This window comes from Semicossyphus pulcher, unplaced genomic scaffold (assembly GCF_022749685.1).
Source record: "Semicossyphus pulcher isolate SPU_LCO1_2020_fin unplaced genomic scaffold, fSemPul1.0.p SCAF_14, whole genome shotgun sequence".
Classification (NCBI taxonomy): domain Eukaryota; kingdom Metazoa; phylum Chordata; class Actinopteri; order Labriformes; family Labridae; genus Semicossyphus; species Semicossyphus pulcher.
In genome coordinates this window covers 12,890,628-12,907,110 of record NW_027211648.1, presented here as the reverse complement: position 1 = coordinate 12,907,110, position 16,483 = coordinate 12,890,628, and the positions used below count along the sequence as shown (strand labels likewise).

The following is a 16,483-nucleotide window of genomic DNA, read 5'->3' as shown; positions in this document are numbered from 1 at the left end:
GAGGTTCGATGCCCAGCTCCCTCAGACTACGTGTCCTTGGGCAAGACACTGAACCCCAAATTGCTCCTGGTGGCATAGCCAACGGGTATGAATGTGATATCTGATTGACAGTTGGGCACTTTACGTAGCAGCCTCTGCCATCAGTGTGTGAATGGGTGAATGTGATATGTAGTGTAAAAGCAGCTTTGAGTGGTCGCAAAGACTAGAAAAGCGCTATATAAGTACAGTCCATTTAGAAGAAGACTTGTCGACTTATTTCTTAATTGTGCATAAATTCTGTTTTAATGTACATTTTAATGCTCGTATAAATTCATCTTGCCTGCTCTTCTAACCCAATCAATAACTTCAAGAGGAAACTGAAATCGAAGTTGGCCAAAATGAAGAGATCACATTGTTTAACATGGCTTCCTTGGTTGTGGGCATATATTTACAAAGCAGTCATGGCCTTTTACGCATGACTGACGCGCAGCAGCGAGGAAAAATAGACATGACGCGTAAATCGAGTAGCAGAAAATGACTCGTATATTACGCCCGCCTCCCGCGCAGCATACGTGGTTAGTGGAGATTGCAGCATTGAATAACATTGGAGCGGTTCTGTCCTGGTTCATATGTGTCAAAAATACGCTTCAAATACGTTGCCTGTGTAGATTCCCTTTTAGTAATGTATACACCTGTGCGCACCCACTCAATTAAAAACCCTGAAATGCTGATGCATGTACTGGAAATATACTGACATATATTTAACCAGTGCTTCAAGTATCATTAGAAAATAAAGATTAAAGACCTGAATCACTGCCGTATAAATTTGCCTCCTTTCCTCTCACCACACCTCCTTTAAGGCTCGTCCTCGTCGGCCATGATGGGACAAGAGACGCCGGTGCCTTTGAGGCCGCAGTAGCCTTTAGGTACCTTCTTCAGGTACTGCTGGTGGTAGTCCTCAGCGTAGTAAAACTCCTGCCCCTCCAGGATGTCTGTCGTGATGGGGCCGTAACCTTTTTTATTCAGCTCCTGTGGACAAAACACAAACAGACTCCAGAGTTTAACGCACAGTTATCCGACACTAAAGATCTGTACAAGTTAATGCAGGCCGGAATAAACGTCTTAACGCAGAATCGCCGTCTGTTCAGCTTCAGCTCCCATCAGCTCAGTCATGACATACATTCAGCACTTCCTTCTCTTTCCTCTGTAACTTTCTCAAAGCGAACACACCTCTTAAATGGTTGTTTTATTCTGCAGTGTATTGGATGTGAACTTTGGATACCTCTCGCTAATACAGTAAAGAGTTTCAGCTCGTCGACGAGGAAGCAGGGCGACTGAGTGACAGAAGAAAGGAGCATCTTTTCCTTTTTGTAGTGCAGCTTGCCTCTGTGGCTCTCTCTGTGGGACAAAGCATCAAAGGGTATCCGCTCTCTTTGAGAACTCCTTAAGACACTTTCATACTTACACTTTTAAAACACCTTGAGAAAAGGCTTCAAAGACACTAGAAAAAGAGCGCACTCGTTCACGCCGACACACACACGCACGCACGCACTAAACACCTTTGACAAATATATCAAAAAGCTGCTGTTCTGAGTGGTTTTCTCTATCTAATAATACAAGCACTCAGTCCTCTCTAGATCAGTGCTCCTGAGAGCTGACAAAACAACAAGTTCGTGGTGCACTGGGACCGGCTGTGGGCAACAAGTAGCTTGCATGTAGTGCACTGCACCTCAGAGCAGAGTGCAGCACTGAGGAGCTTTGCCTTATGGGGGCGTCAATTGGCAGAGTTCAGCAAACACTGAAGCTGAAAGTAGCAGTCCTGGCTCAACCTGTTCTTATCAGCTTCTGTGTACGGTCCGTATCTCTGTGTGATACTGTCATGGATATTGTTGGAGAATTTCAGGACGGGGAACGTAATTGTTCTTAACATGCTGAAGCAGTTGAATTGTCTGTTAAAGGTTGTGGATAGCTCCCTCTTTGGAGGCTGTGGTCCGCTTGAATTCGGTGATATGATGGATTTTGTAGCAGGAAATGCAGAGCCGGCCCATGTTCAAGGAAGGACTTCAGAGCTACAAATTATGTGTAATGTAAAAGGTGTCAGTTCTCATAAACTAGCAACATGCTACCTGCCTGGTACCAGGCGTCAGACAGACAACCTTAGCTTGATAATTAATCTGAATGTTCTGTGTTTGCTCGGTTAGCTGCTTTGCTAGCTAGGTGCTAGCTTTGCAACTTTATAGAACAATAATAAGTCAGTGTTGTGTGTACAAGTTGTTCTGTTGCCCCCAAGTGGCCAAAAAAATGTATGAATTATTGTGGGATTGACAAATTACAGATGGAGTCAACACATTTCTTGAAATACGGAAGTGAATTACATTAAACTTCCAGAGCAGCTTCGAGGCGCCTCAGCATAGATTCTCCAAGAACTATACAAGAGTGATGAACGCCTTTACTCGAAGTTCCTACTCAGTTAAACCCTCATTTAGTATTTTGATAATGGTGATTTGTTTGTGTTTTTACTGTTTTTACAAACCTGCTACACACAAAGGCCCGAAATACACACACGCACAAACAGGACTCTATGGACATGCATTAATGGAGAGATGTCAGAGTGAGGGGGCTGCACATGGACACGTGCCCCGAGCAGTTGGATGATTCGGTGCCTTGCTTAAGGACACCTCGACGGTGCCCAGGAAAGGGATCCACGCTTGGTCCGCACCGGATTCCCAAGCCAAGTCCCAACAGACTGAGCTACCTTCTACCCAAATCTATAACATGTCAGTATTGGTATTTTACTGGATTAAGACCAGACCCAGCATATCATTCACATCATTTATGAAACTATTCAATAATCCCTTTTTAACTTCACCCACTGATTTCAGTGTTTACTTTTAATTTGTTGCCAATCTGTGACTTTTTATTGTGAACCTTTGAGTTCTTAAAATTCAAAATCTATGAGTTTGATGGGAACTTCTTATGACTCGGTATTTCAATTTTAATTAGCTGATTATTTTGTAAGTGTTTGAAATGTAAAGAAACAGTGAGCAATAATCTTCAAATGATCTTTGCATTTGAGTAGCTGGAATCAGAAACATTGTTGTGCTGTTTTTTTGTTATGTTGTATCATTTGTGTGTTAAATATCAATTAATCTAAATAAAGGTAGGTGTGGGGAGCAATTAATTTTGTCTAATTGTTTCCACAATTAAAATTTTTGCAAGTTCAAAAAGAGAGATTTGCAGAACAATATTCAAACTGAGCCGTGCATGTGGTAGACAAGAAACACCTCACACAATTCTGCCTACCAATCTCCTGCTTTAGCATCAACCGAGCTGAATAAGAGCAGCTTTTATTTTGGCGGGGAGAACAAGTTAAGTCATCTTCGGGAGGAAGTCTATAAAAAGTGAACCCCTAATGTACAAGAGGGACTAATGTCAGACAAGGGCAGCAGGGTGGGTTATAAATGTGTCCACATGGAGGCAGTGTGGTACAAGCTGTCTGTGTGTGTGTGCGTGTGTGTGTGTGCTGTAGGTGATGCAGTGGAGTCAGTAAATCAAAGCTCTGCGCCCCACAGAGAGGCTGAGGCAGCAGCTGACCTCTAAGTCCTCAGTGGCTGCCGCTACAATGTGAGGGCTCTAATCTCCCCGCAGGAGCGACCAAACATCCACAAACCAAACAGCCCTCAACGCTGAACGCCGGCCTCAACGAGCGTGGAGATATTTACCTTCCAAACGTGCTCACTGTGGAGCCCGTTCCCCCTTCCTACAGCACTGTGGTAAACCAGCCGTCACACGCGTGGAGCTGTGGACATCATGGCCTAATTAATCAGTCATCATCACCAAACCACTGTAGCAGCTCCAGGGCAGAGGATGCTTCATGTGCGCAGAACACAATGTCCAAGAAAAGGTCTGCTATTCTGGGCAAACATACACCCCCCCCCCCCCCCCCCACCGCATGCCTCCCTCGCTCTCCATCCAGCCCTCTACAGCAGTCACAACACGGCGGCCATTTTAGATCTATAAATCAGAATGCATGGCGTCACGCCACTGTGTATAACCTTATGTGGCTTCGCTCTCTCTCTCACTGCAGCAGCATCGGCGGATGGGATGGAGGGAAGGTAGAACCGCCAAAGATGGAGGAGAGAGGAAGAGTAGATGTCCGCGAGCTGAAGATGATGATGTTAAATGATGGGAGAGGAAAGTGGTCATGTGGGTTTGTGTATGCACATAAACGTTAGTGTGTATGTGCGTGCGAGAGGAGCAGGGGGTCATGAATACTGGGAATTATAGTTAGAGTTCAGCGCGTGTGAAACTGTGGCGACAGAAATCTCATCAGGCGGCCACATTATGTCGACTCACCTACGACAAAAGCGGGTCCCTTTGATGCAGAACATTTACATTTCAGGGTTGTTTAGTTTAGATTTTCATTAAGGTCAGGGTTGGGCATGTAGAGCGTTAGCTAATGTAAGGTTAAATCGCCAGGGAATGAATGCAAGTCAATGCAATGTCCTCTTAAGCGACAAAAACATGAATGTGTGTGTGTGTGTGTGTGTCAGGGGCTGAGCTCACTCAGCCCAGTCAGCCCTTCCTTTCTTCACGCCTGTCGGAAAGACTCCCCTGTCAAAGACATGGCTGAACGGGTGCATCTCTCTCTACCTCTCTGACTCTCTCGCCATCTCCCTCCATGTTCTTTCTCTCTCTCCCTCTCTCTCTCTCTCTCTCTCCCATGTGAGCACCGACCACCGCTTCGTGCAACCAAGTCCTCCCTGCTCTCCAGCCAAGCGAGAGAGCCCCCTCTCGCCATCGCCATCGCCAGAGAGACGGCCTCGGGACACAAATAGGACGTGACACCCCGAGAGAGGGTGGAGGTGGAGGAAGGAGGAAGAGGAGGAGGAGGAGAGTGTACTCTCTCCTCTCTTCCTACCCCACTGTCTTGTCTGTTTTTTTTTCCTAGGAGGGCCTATGGCTGCGGAGTGGTGGGGAAGAGACGCACGTTGACATAGAGTTTGTGACACCCGATGACTCATGGTGAAGACATTTGAAGAGGGATACGACCTCAATTCAGTGATTTATGTAATCATCCCTGAGTCCACTCCTGTCGCTGGTGTGTGGTCACTATTTACCATTTCACTGTTTTATTAATGGCTTCATCTCGGCCTTGATCCCTATTCAAATTTGCTCTTTTGGCATTACCATAATTAAATACAGTCGTGACACAGCGCGTTTTAAAAGGTTTACAATGTACATTAAATAATTTAGCAGTGATGGAGGAAGAATTGAGGACTTCGACTGAAGACAAACTGTAATGATTGAATGTAAAAACACTGGATTAAAAATATTTATTGCCACGTTTCTTAATTTGAATAAATTAGACGAAGAAAACACTCTTGATTCTTAAAATACTACAAAATAAAAGTCCTCATAAGGCGACAAATGACGCCTGTAAAGGTGATACATTAGGAGACTTTAGGGTTTTTTATTACCGATATTTCTGCACATAATGCTGCATATTTAATTAGCATTTTTTTATAAGCTGATATGTTTAGTCTCTAAATTTGCCAAAAAATGTAGTAAATTAAAAAAATCATTGTGAAATATCAAAGAAAGAATAAAATAAATGACTGAAGAACAAATACCTCAAACTGAGTACTTTAATTTACTTAATTACCTTAAATGCAGCAATACTTTGCCCTACTGTCATTAAGAATATAAAGGGTGATAAAATATAAAGGGAAAATAATTGATATAAACTCTGGATGTCATTTGCAAACATGTAAAAGCAGCCTGTAACGCTGCTGCACAAAAAGCCCTCCAACATCTTAAAAATGTAAATACACTGTGAGTGCTGCACACAGCAGAGCTGCTCTGTGGTACAGTGCCGCTTTACACATGGAGCGCGGCTTTGGCTGAAAACACATGAAATAGCCTGACATGATACTTATCGACTAGTCCGCGGCACCGCGCTTGCCCTCGATGACCTCGGGGAGAGAGCGGCAGAGCGGGGAGTGATGGAGAAGGAGGACGAAGGAGGAAGACAGACAGGGGGGAGAAAGAGACAGAGACGGTGCGGAGACACGCACAGGGAAGGAGAGCACGGGGGATTATGAAGAGAGTGTAAGGTGGAGGAAAAATATTATAGTGTAAAAATGATGCTTCTGTTGGTTTCTGTAAAATGCCATACATGTGAAACGTGTGCGTGTGAGATGTGAAGGATGTGTATTCCCTCTGTGCGTCCGCCTGAACACAGAGGATAAAGATTTTTTTGGTATTTTTTTTTACCCCCTGCCCTGCTCTGTTGATCTCTGTTTCTCAGCGCGGGTCAGGCATCCATTTTAGCTGGGCTCTAATCTTCAGCGAGCGCTCCTACATTTTGTGAGCGAGGAAGCCAACACTCCTACATTTTGAGAGGAGAGGAGAGGATGCACACACTTCTGTCTCGCAGCGAGGCGGTGCGCGCTCCTACGTTTTTATTTTGGGTTTTTTTGTTGTTTTTTTTCTCTTTCCAGGGCAGACAACAAGTAGCTCGACATCTGAAGACGGCAAAAGGCAGAAGATCGCGCTCGCGGTCTCGTGAAATGTGATCACGTTTGTACATTTAAGCTGCTTTTGAAATCGACGACACCTTCGTGAGCGTTTGACGTTTACCTCCTGGCAATTAAAAACAACACACCAAATTTCTATGTTATATCTCAGCCATTGACGTCTTCTCTCGTTGTAGCAAAAACATGCGAGACTTAAACGGACGAACAGTCGGACGAGTAAATTTGACTTTTGAAGACTTTCCAAAATAAGAGCGTAAGCTTCTGTGACACGCTACGCCCCGTTTTAACAACCCTCGGGCTTCTCCTCAAGACTTATAGCCCCAAACGATCCCCCGCTTTTCCTTTTTTTCCTTCCCAACCATCATCTGAACCCCTGTGCACCCCCCCTCCCTCCCCCCTGCTTCCCCCTTTTCAAGCTCATTAAGTTAGGATGCCTTATCAGAGGGCACACTCACCCCTCCGAGGCCTTACACACATGCGTGTGCGCGTACACACGCAATATTGGAGCTGGCTTGATAAAACCTATTGTTCATACATGCACACACACCCCTCTCTCTCTCCCTCACACACACATGTATATATATAGAACCCCCGTTCTTCCATTTTTTTCCCTCCCAACCCTTACCCATCTCTAACCCGCCCCCCCACCCCGCACTCTCCTCCTAATCAACTCTTCCCATCCCTCCTCTCTCACCCTCCGCTCACCCCCTCCCCTCACCCAGCTCTGGGGAGACACATTTTAGCAGAGAGGGAGAGATGGAGAGAAGGAAAGAGAGAGAGAGACGGGGGAGACAGAGGGAGAGGAAGAGATGCACTCCTCCTCTCTGCTCTGCTGCCACAGCGGCTTGGCTACAGAAGCCTTTGATGTTCTGCAAATTTCAAATTTCATTATAGAGAACCCCCTTCTCCTCTCTCCCCCCCTCCTTCTCCTCCCCCCTCGCTGCTCTCGCGCTTAAACAAGCTTTTCTGCCTCACCCCTCCCACCCCCACCCCCCCAATGCTGAAGTTAAGAAACTGAAAGCCCTGCAGAAGAGACTCTTCGTATGGGTTAATTATTCATTGGGCTGGGCGTGTATGTGCCAAATGTATGTCTGCGAGTGTGTGTCTGTGCGCACATGCGAGTGTGTGTGTGTGTGTGTGTGTGAGTCACGGGCTGGCAGTGGGGTAGAATCTGGATTTTGTGATGCCTGTCTTATCTCTGATCGTCTTAGATCGCCTCCACCCACTCTCTCGTGTCACTCTGCCGAACATGCACCCACTCGTCCTGATATAGAGCGTTGGCCTTTTAGGATAAAACGCGCACTCGCACACAAACGGACACACACGGCGAGCCCTTCCTCTGTAGAGATGCCATTTTCAAGCCTCCTCGCGTTCTCGAGACTCAGCATCAATGCGGCAAAGGCAACCATTTCAGGACAGGAAGCTGCCATTTTGGTTCAGAGCGTGTCAGCTGCTTTGAGAAGATATGTGTCCCAGTGGCCCTCAGATGAAACCGGGGTGCCAGTGAAGTGGCTGACAGATCGGTGGTGTCAGCAGCGTCGGTGGGGAGAGGAGGAGGAAAGAGTCTGAGTGCTGTTTCTCCTGTGAATGTTAGTAAACGCGTGTGTTTTACGAGTGTCTGCTGAAAATTTGGGTTACGGTTCTCAGCGAGATAATGCTTTAACCATCAGCTGTTTTCACTCTGCTTATGAAGACAATGATGGTGTAGGTGTACATGTCTTACAGGCATGCAGGCAAGGCTAGGCTTCTCTTAAATCCTACCAGATAGCATGTGGTTGAACCGTTTTATTTTTAAAACAAACAAAATCTTTTCATTAAGTTCTACATTTATTTTTGGCCTTTATTGATAGAGAGTAGACAGTGGATAGTGTCAGACACGAGGGAAGAGAGAGCCGGGATGACACGCGGCAAAGGGCCGAGGGTTTTACTTGGAAATCCAAATGTTTTTATCACAGCATGTATCTGTGTCCTGCATTAATTGATTAAAAAAAAGTGCATCAGGGATTAAAGGAGCAGTTTGCCCCTGGAAAAAGCCACCGTCAGTCAAAGCTGGTGTTCTCTGTAATCGATAGAAGCAATAATATATGAAATTGGCGCCATAGCTGTGGAGAAAGTTGTACAAATAGCTTGTGGTTTCGCCCATTCTACATTCCTACAACACCCAGCGTGCATTGCGCCCCTCCCTCTGAAAGGAACGGCCCAGCGAGAGAGGCTGGAGTGACATACTACTGTTTTCCAGTCAAGGACATTGATCGCTGCAGGCAATGGCTCAGAGCGATACAGAATACGACGAGAATATATACGGGTGGATCGTCTTCAGGTCTGCAGTCTACATTTCAAACCTGACGATTTTGAACGAGACATGACATCGAAGGCTGGCGCCCTAGATTGAGGAAGTGTAGTTTAGCAAGCTCCCTGGCCTCTACCAGATGACGCCTTTTATGTAGCGCGGTGGAGGTTTTCCAGGGCCCATTGCAGAAGTGGATAGCGTCCTCCAAAGACACAGAGTGAAACTGCTTGGCATTAGCTCCCTGTGATAGCATGAAAGGACTGAGGGTGAAAATTGGCGAACTGGCCCCTAAAGAACCGCAAAGCCAGGAAATAGCAAACTTTATTCTGAAATAAAAACATTTTGAAAGGCTAAAGAAAACAAAATAGCAACTAATCTCAAGGTGCATTTCTTTGCTACTCTGAAGCATTTGGACATTTTACATGAGCAGGTGGAGTTTGCTCAGTTGGTGTGAAATTGTAGTTGTTTAGATTTCCACTCACTCCTCGTCCTGGTGGCTTGAAAACTGAGTGTCAAAGTCCATTTAATGTTTATTATATTCCATAAACATTTATCATTGAACAACATGTTTTTATCATCATGTGTTAAATCATAATATCATTAGATCGCTTGAGGTAAGATGATTTTATGAACTAGTAACCGTGAACTTTGAAACTCGACTTCAAGACAACACGGATAGGAAGATTTTGCACTACATTACCCATCAAGCTTTGGGTCATGAGTAAAATAAGTTTGTTTTTAACTTCTCATCTGACTCTCACATGCAGGTTATGGTTTTATATGTTTAAGAGCTATGATGGTGCACTGCTTATAACCTCTGCTGTGTGTGCGTGTGTGTAATTGTGTGTGCGTGGGGTCACCGTCAGTTGATAGCCTGTCAGTCACGGCCCTCTGATCTGATTGCCATCCTCTTTTTTCCTTTCTTGCTTTTCCTCCCCCTATTCAGCACCTTCCTGGTCCCAGCTGCCACTCCTCTCTCACCTCTGACCCCAGCCCAAGGCCAAGGTTGGGAGGTTGTTGCTGTGGCAACCTGGCAAGCCATGTGGACCCTGACTGCTGACCCGGGGGTCCCTAAGTAAGCATGATGATGATAATTTGGTTCTCTCTACCTCCTGCTAGCTCGTCCATGAATACGAACCAACGAGACCCAACGGATAGACGGACTAATGGACGGACGGACAGATGGATGGATGAAGGAACAAAAGGACGACACGCGTGCCCCTGACTGCTTTAGAAATGGGTTTTGATGACCCCTTGACCCCGGAGAGAGTCGCCGATTGGACGTAAATGGGGATCAACTTAACAGAGGTGGCTTTTCTTAACTAAACAGCATCAAACTCTAAGAGGTCACCACTCCAGAGACCGGCTTTGAATTGTTATTCAAATACCTGGGACGACTCCAAACCACAGCTCGGCTTTGCTTAACGGCCAAAAAAAGCTACTTGAAAGGATAAAAAAAATAATGTTTTGTTGTGCCAATGTGTCTTATGTAACACCTCAAGTCTGAACAGAGGATATAAAAAAATGTTACAGGCACTTTTTCAAAGGATGCTCTGCTGCGACTTCACACACGGTTTTGTTATAAGCAACACCATGCATGTGTAAAGCTGTAATGAAACCTTGTGATGTGTGTGCGCGCGTGTGTGTGTGTGTGTACCTGCTGGAAGGCCACTTTGGTCTTCAATGAGAGCTCCTGTTGAGTGGGGCTGGATGTGTAAATGGCTGAACGATACTGAGTACCATTGTCCTTGTGCTGCCTCATACCTGCATAAAACGCACACACAAAAGGAAGAATAAGACACCCCACAAACAGTGCCACAATCACCACAGACACAATGCCATTTGCATGCAAAAGGTTTTCACAATTATGTCATCATCCTGCATCTTGGATTCATGAAGCCAAATGAATTCAAAGATCACAGCAGATTTGGGCTTTCATTAGGGAGGCCCGCGGTGTGTAGGTGTATGTGCTCATGTAGGTGGGTGTATTTTCTTCTTCTTTTTCTTCTTTCTTTGTCATCCATGTGGCACTGTCGGAATTTTCATCAGCTTTACATCAGTGTGTTTGGAAGAGGCCCAGGCCTAGTGTACCTTGTACAGGAGGCCAAACAACTGCCATCACTTCCACGCTTCTCAGAGGCGACGACACTGAGCAGATCTGACATCCACGGATCATCACATGGCAGGCTTCTCTCTGTCTTTACGTCTCACTCTCTCTCACCCACTCAGCTTTTGTTCATCATCTTTACTGAGGAGCATCGTTCTCTCCTTCATCTATCGCTCTGAATCTGAATCTTTGGCCCTCTGTTAGAGCGGGGCGAGTGGCCTGTGTGTGTTCCTCTTTAAGGCTTTGTCTCTCTGATGGCTGGCAGTGACAGTGGCTTAGTCCAGTGAACAACAGATTATAAGTGAGCGTTGGACAATGATTGCAGATCAAAATAAAGGACAAACGATCAGCAGAAAAAACAATATCAACTTCTTTTGAAGTAATTTGAACAGTTTGTTTGCGGTCTTTCCCTTTTTTCCTCCAGTTTTCAATGAATTTTTGTTAGGCCTGTAACAAAACAAGCTGTCAATACATCACATTATACGGCAGACAGTGTAAGGAAAGAGTTTATTTACACCTTAGACAGAGTAAAATTATAATTAGTCATTTGTAGTTGAAAAAATGAGTCATTCACGCTCTGTTTAGCTCTGCTTTGGTCTCCACCTCCTTCTGAGGGATATATCTATCTCTATGCTTTATGCACGATAATGATAATATCACGATACAGCAATTCTGTGATAATAAATATATTGCAATCATATAATAATACATCACGATATCTGATTAGCTGACGAATACAAAACGCCCCTAAAAAGGTAGAGTGCAGGATTCATGTATTTATTCACTGCATTTTGCCGTCAGTTTCGCAGAACTTGACACAAACTGAGATGAAACAATGTCCGTGTTTTCAGTCTGTAAATTAAATAAACTTAGAGAACTGTAAAAACAAATTAGGACTTTGGATTTGAAAGTGGCCGGTGCATCTCTTAACTTCTTTTCACCGCTGTCCGACGTTAACCGACTGTCTTCTCTTTCTTCTTGTATCCTGCTGTCGACTTCTTCTTCGGCCCATTAATTTCTGTTCACGTTACCGTCATTCATGTCATGAGCGCCACGACGAGGAGTCATGAAGTAGCAACGCTGTGACTATCGATATTTGGCGGCAGCCTATTGATAATTCAGGGTTCCCACTCTTTTTAAGAAATCATTTTCCAGGACCTTTCCAGGAGTTTTTCGGGACAGCACTTGCTCTCAAACGGTCATATCATTTACCGGCAGGCCTAGCACTGACACATTCAACCCCAGTTTTATTCCTCCTTTTTTTGATGATGCAGGGTTCATGATGAAGTGTCTCAAGCCACAATTAAGCCTACACCTATCCAAGTTACAACTGAAAGGACATAGCAATGTATTGAAAAAAAAAAAAAAGATTATAGTGTCATACTTTTCTATCGTCTTTCAGTTGGTTAGAAAGCGTCTAAAGGCGGCGATCTTGCACCCCTCGCAGGACTCGATTGTGAATGTGACAGCTCTGGGAGCTCTGACTACAGTTGAAGCGGCAAACTTGTGCTGAGCATGGGGCTAAATTAAATTTAAATTTTCCAGGACAACATGAAATTATTTCCAGGAAATTTGGTCATTTTAATCCATTTCCAGGTGTTAAAGGACTGGAAAACTAGTCTCTAAATTTCCAGGTTTTCCAGGTTTTCCAGGACGCATGGGAACCCTGTAATTGTATTGCGCAGCGATATTTTGTCCCACCCCTAGTGTAGAGTGGATTTTGTTCGACTGCAAGTGGAAACAGGGAAAGGGGAATGATGATAGTGAACCAAAAAATAAAGTTGTAGCTGTAAAAACCAAAACAATTTGCTAGAAGCTGCTAAAACAGTCAGCTGAGGGGATCCGTAGCGTCACGAGGGTCCGGCGCTACAAGAATCCACTTTCAAAACAAACAAAGCCATTTGATCATTTGTGAAGATTACATGTTGGTGTGTGCAGCTTAAGAGTGGTAAAACATCACCCGTCTTTATTGCAATGTTTGGTAAAGAGAGTCAGTCGGTGTGATGAAGCTTTTATTGTGTCAAACAGATAATTATTAACCGATCAGAACACTGTCATGCCAGAGTGTTCCCTTGCCAAACTGGCAGTGCTTGCTTGTGCATGCAGGCTTGTGAGATAAGGTCTGCTGCCCTTCCAAGCTTTATAGTGTTTCACATTTTGTCAAACAACATACTGTAACTTTCTAATATCCCATATGTTGCTTTCTATTTATACTGTGGGAAAAAAATGATATTCAATAAATATGCAGCTGAGGACACAAAACCCCGGCATCCCCCTGTCAGTGATCTGCATATCTTGTTCTCCTTAGATTAAATGTTACCTTACATCATAGAGTGTCACAACCTATCTGTGACGCAGTCTGTTCAGATGTAATGGCTGTAAGTATTCATCTGGTCTTCATTCAAATCAGAGCAGACAAGCAGACGTCGCCCCGCTCGCTGACACACACCGAACGCCTCGGAGAATTTGCTTCACTGAAAATTTCATCAACAATATTAAATGCTTGAGTTGTTCGAATATGATTTTAGAAAATGTGTGTTGTGGAGAAAATGTGTGCGTATCGGTCTGTGTTCAGGAAAGAGCTTTTTCCCTTTACTGTCATTCAATCAAACAATAAAATGAATTAAATTCCTCCATATTAGCCCTGACAGAGAAAATGTTTACCATACTCTGAGATACATTTTAGTACTTTACAGGCAAAATTCACCACAACACACTCTCTCATTTGTCTTTCCCTCCTTTGTTAGCCTCTTAAAAACCTTCCCTCGATTGTGTTTCAAAGAGTCTATAGCCATAGTATTAGCCATAGTGTTTGGCGCTACATGCCAACATGCCAAAAACGTATTCACTTGTCATTTCTGATTGGTTGCCAAGCTTCAAGAAGAACAGCCTGATCTAATATGAGCCAATCAGAGGTTGGATGCCCGGAAGCAAAGTAAAGGAAGGACGGTGGAGGTGACTGGATCTGGTCTGGAGCGACTGCAGAAAGCTAGTTGAGCTCCCAACGGTTTAGCAGGGTCACATTCTTGGTTAAGTTGGTTTAGTCATGCTAACTAGCTAGCTCATTAGCACTAGCCAAACTAAGTCATGTTGAGGGATTAAAATAGTTAACAAAATGTTGTCCAGATGGAAAGTTAGCATCACCAAAGTTATTTAAATTGTAAGCTACATTGCACTACACTCAATACTGTGGATGTCACATTCTGTAGGAACAGTCTGGGATCACTCAAGTCATTGGGCTTCATTATTTGTTTGGCATGAATGTCTGTACCAAATTTCATGACAATCCATCCAACAGTTGTGGAGATATTTGGACCAAAGTGATGGACCTACCTACAGACCACCATTACTATCCCGAGACCTGACCTGGCCGAAAACATCCTTAATATTCTCCTGTTTCATATGTTTCTGCTTTTGTCTCTTTTTTCATTCGTCTCCCGACCCAGCTCTACCCTCACCCTCTTTCTCTACATCTCTGCAGTGCTGGATGTCGGCCATCTTGCCCCCAGCGCTGTTGTTCAGCGACGAGGCTAATGGTGGCCCCTTCATCAAAGGCCACGAGCCTCTCTGCCATTGGCTGCCCAGCAAAGCCTTTACTCTGATTGGCTGGCTGGGAGGGGTCTTGTAGCTTTTGCTGTTCCCTCTGACCTTCCACGCTGACCCCTGAGGTTCTGACCCTCCCAACCACACACACAGAGACAGCTATGCTAGCTCATACATGTAGAAGATGTGGATAAAATATGCATATATGTTGGAACTATGTCTTTACTATACAGCAAATGTGCACATTCAATATCTCCTATATTAAAGACGACTTTTAAAGAGAGGATTTCTTAATGATATGAAATATCAGAGGCAAGTCAAGAGACAAAAACCCTTGAGTGGTCGGAGCTGCTTCCAACACAAAGACAATTAGGATTCATCACATCTTCAAAGATCCTTCCACCATCTGAAGAGGAGCTACTCCCTTATCAAAATACAAACACCATCCAAAACACCAGCCCAGCTTTTGACTATACTAAGTCCAAATCCGTCCCTACAGCTTTTGGTCCTCAAAGAACTACAACGGCAACAAATACCACCCAAAAAAAGAAAAAAAGAAAAACTTCGAATCCCTCCCGCCTCCGCCGTCTCTCTCTCGCTCTCTCCATTTTTAACAGCCCCCTTCGTTATTTTCTCCATCCATCAAAGGCAGCAGTAATTATTAATGAGAGCCTCCCCGTTCTGTCTGCATTATGCATGAGAGCCTTGCCTCTGAAAGCAGAGGGTAATGGGGGGTGGACAGAATGGGAGGGGCTACCGGTCACACACGTGCACACACACATACACACGCCGCCTCTCAGGGTCGCTGACCTACGCCCACGGAGCCAAAAATATTAATTAATTGCTCCCTGCTAAATCACAAAATGTAAAAGTAGCCCCTTCAACGCAAATGGAAGCAAAATCAGACAAAGTGGGAGGTGTGGGAGGGGTGTCTCAAGTCTCAGGAGGGAGTAGCTACTCCCTCCTCCGACAGACATTCATGCACAAACCTGCGCACACAAACATACGTGCATTCACTTTTTTTTTTTTGGCTTGTTGTGTTTAAACCCGCTGAGATTTCTTGCAAGTCTGTTAAATCTTTTCCAGTGTTTATCCTCGCACACAAAAAAAAAAAAAAAATGGCACCACTCAGCTTGTCCCTGCTGGCTGTCGGGGATAAAAGCCTGCTATTTCTCCTGCTTCCAACTTCACCTTCATTCCTTCTCTCTGCAAACCGCTCTCATTCACCTTTTGTCATTGACTTTTTTTCCTTATAACAAACTCACTTCTTTCCCAACTGCTAATCTCTCTAACCACGTGTGCATATATGTTGTTTTTGTGCTTACATGTGGGGATGCACAAAGCTTAGCCAGACTTGTAATTTAAGTTAGCAAAAAAAATAAAGGACGTATGAAATAGATGGTAGAAGTAATCTGAATAAAACGCATGCAGGTGCTGTGGAAAGCTGGAACTGAGGGATGTAGAGACGGTGGGAGAAATTACAGGCCAGCAGAGACTGAGCGCCCCGTGTCCCCGTCTTCCTGCCCCCTCTCCGAATCGGTACCTTGACCCCATCTTATTCTCCCCTGGCATCTTTTTTTACACAATGATCCGTCATCCGTTAACAACTGAGATTAACTTCACCTCTCTCCCTCCTTACTCTCTGTCTCTCTCAGCCTCCTCTGTGTTTCAGCACTCGAAATAGATGTAAAACAAGAAAAGATTGCAAATGAGGCAAGAAAAAAAGAAAAAGAGAAAAGCATTTAATTACAGAGAGGAAAGAGTAAACATTTCAACCGTCAAGCTATTGTCAGCGTCCGCAATTAAGAAATGTTTCTGCATAATTGGTGACTTTTCGCATCCTTGTGAGCGCCGAGGAAAAAAATCTGAAGTGAATTTGGAATTATTGCGTTTGGCGTCGCGTACCAATTAGACTGCAGCAGAGTGAGCGCTAATGAACAATCTGATATAGTCTCTTTACTTCTTCTCATGCCTCTTTATTCCTCCTCACAACCTGCAAATGTCACACAATGTAAAACTTGCTCA

The 16,483-nt window shown here is 44.5% G+C and overlaps 1 protein-coding gene across 1 annotated transcript in view; it reads right to left on the bottom strand.

The window, feature by feature from the left end:
• Positions 1-834: 834 nt before the first annotated feature.
• The window catches only part of msrab (methionine sulfoxide reductase Ab), a 31,850-nt gene continuing 16,201 nt past the window's right edge, over positions 835-16,483 (bottom strand). Inside the window, exons 5-6 of the mRNA XM_069661727.1 lie at positions 10,466-10,572; positions 835-1,008 (exon numbers count right to left, since the gene is read on the bottom strand). Coding sequence (XP_069517828.1) covers positions 835-1,008; positions 10,466-10,572 — 281 coding nt within the window. The remainder of the gene's footprint in view (positions 1,009-10,465; positions 10,573-16,483) is intronic.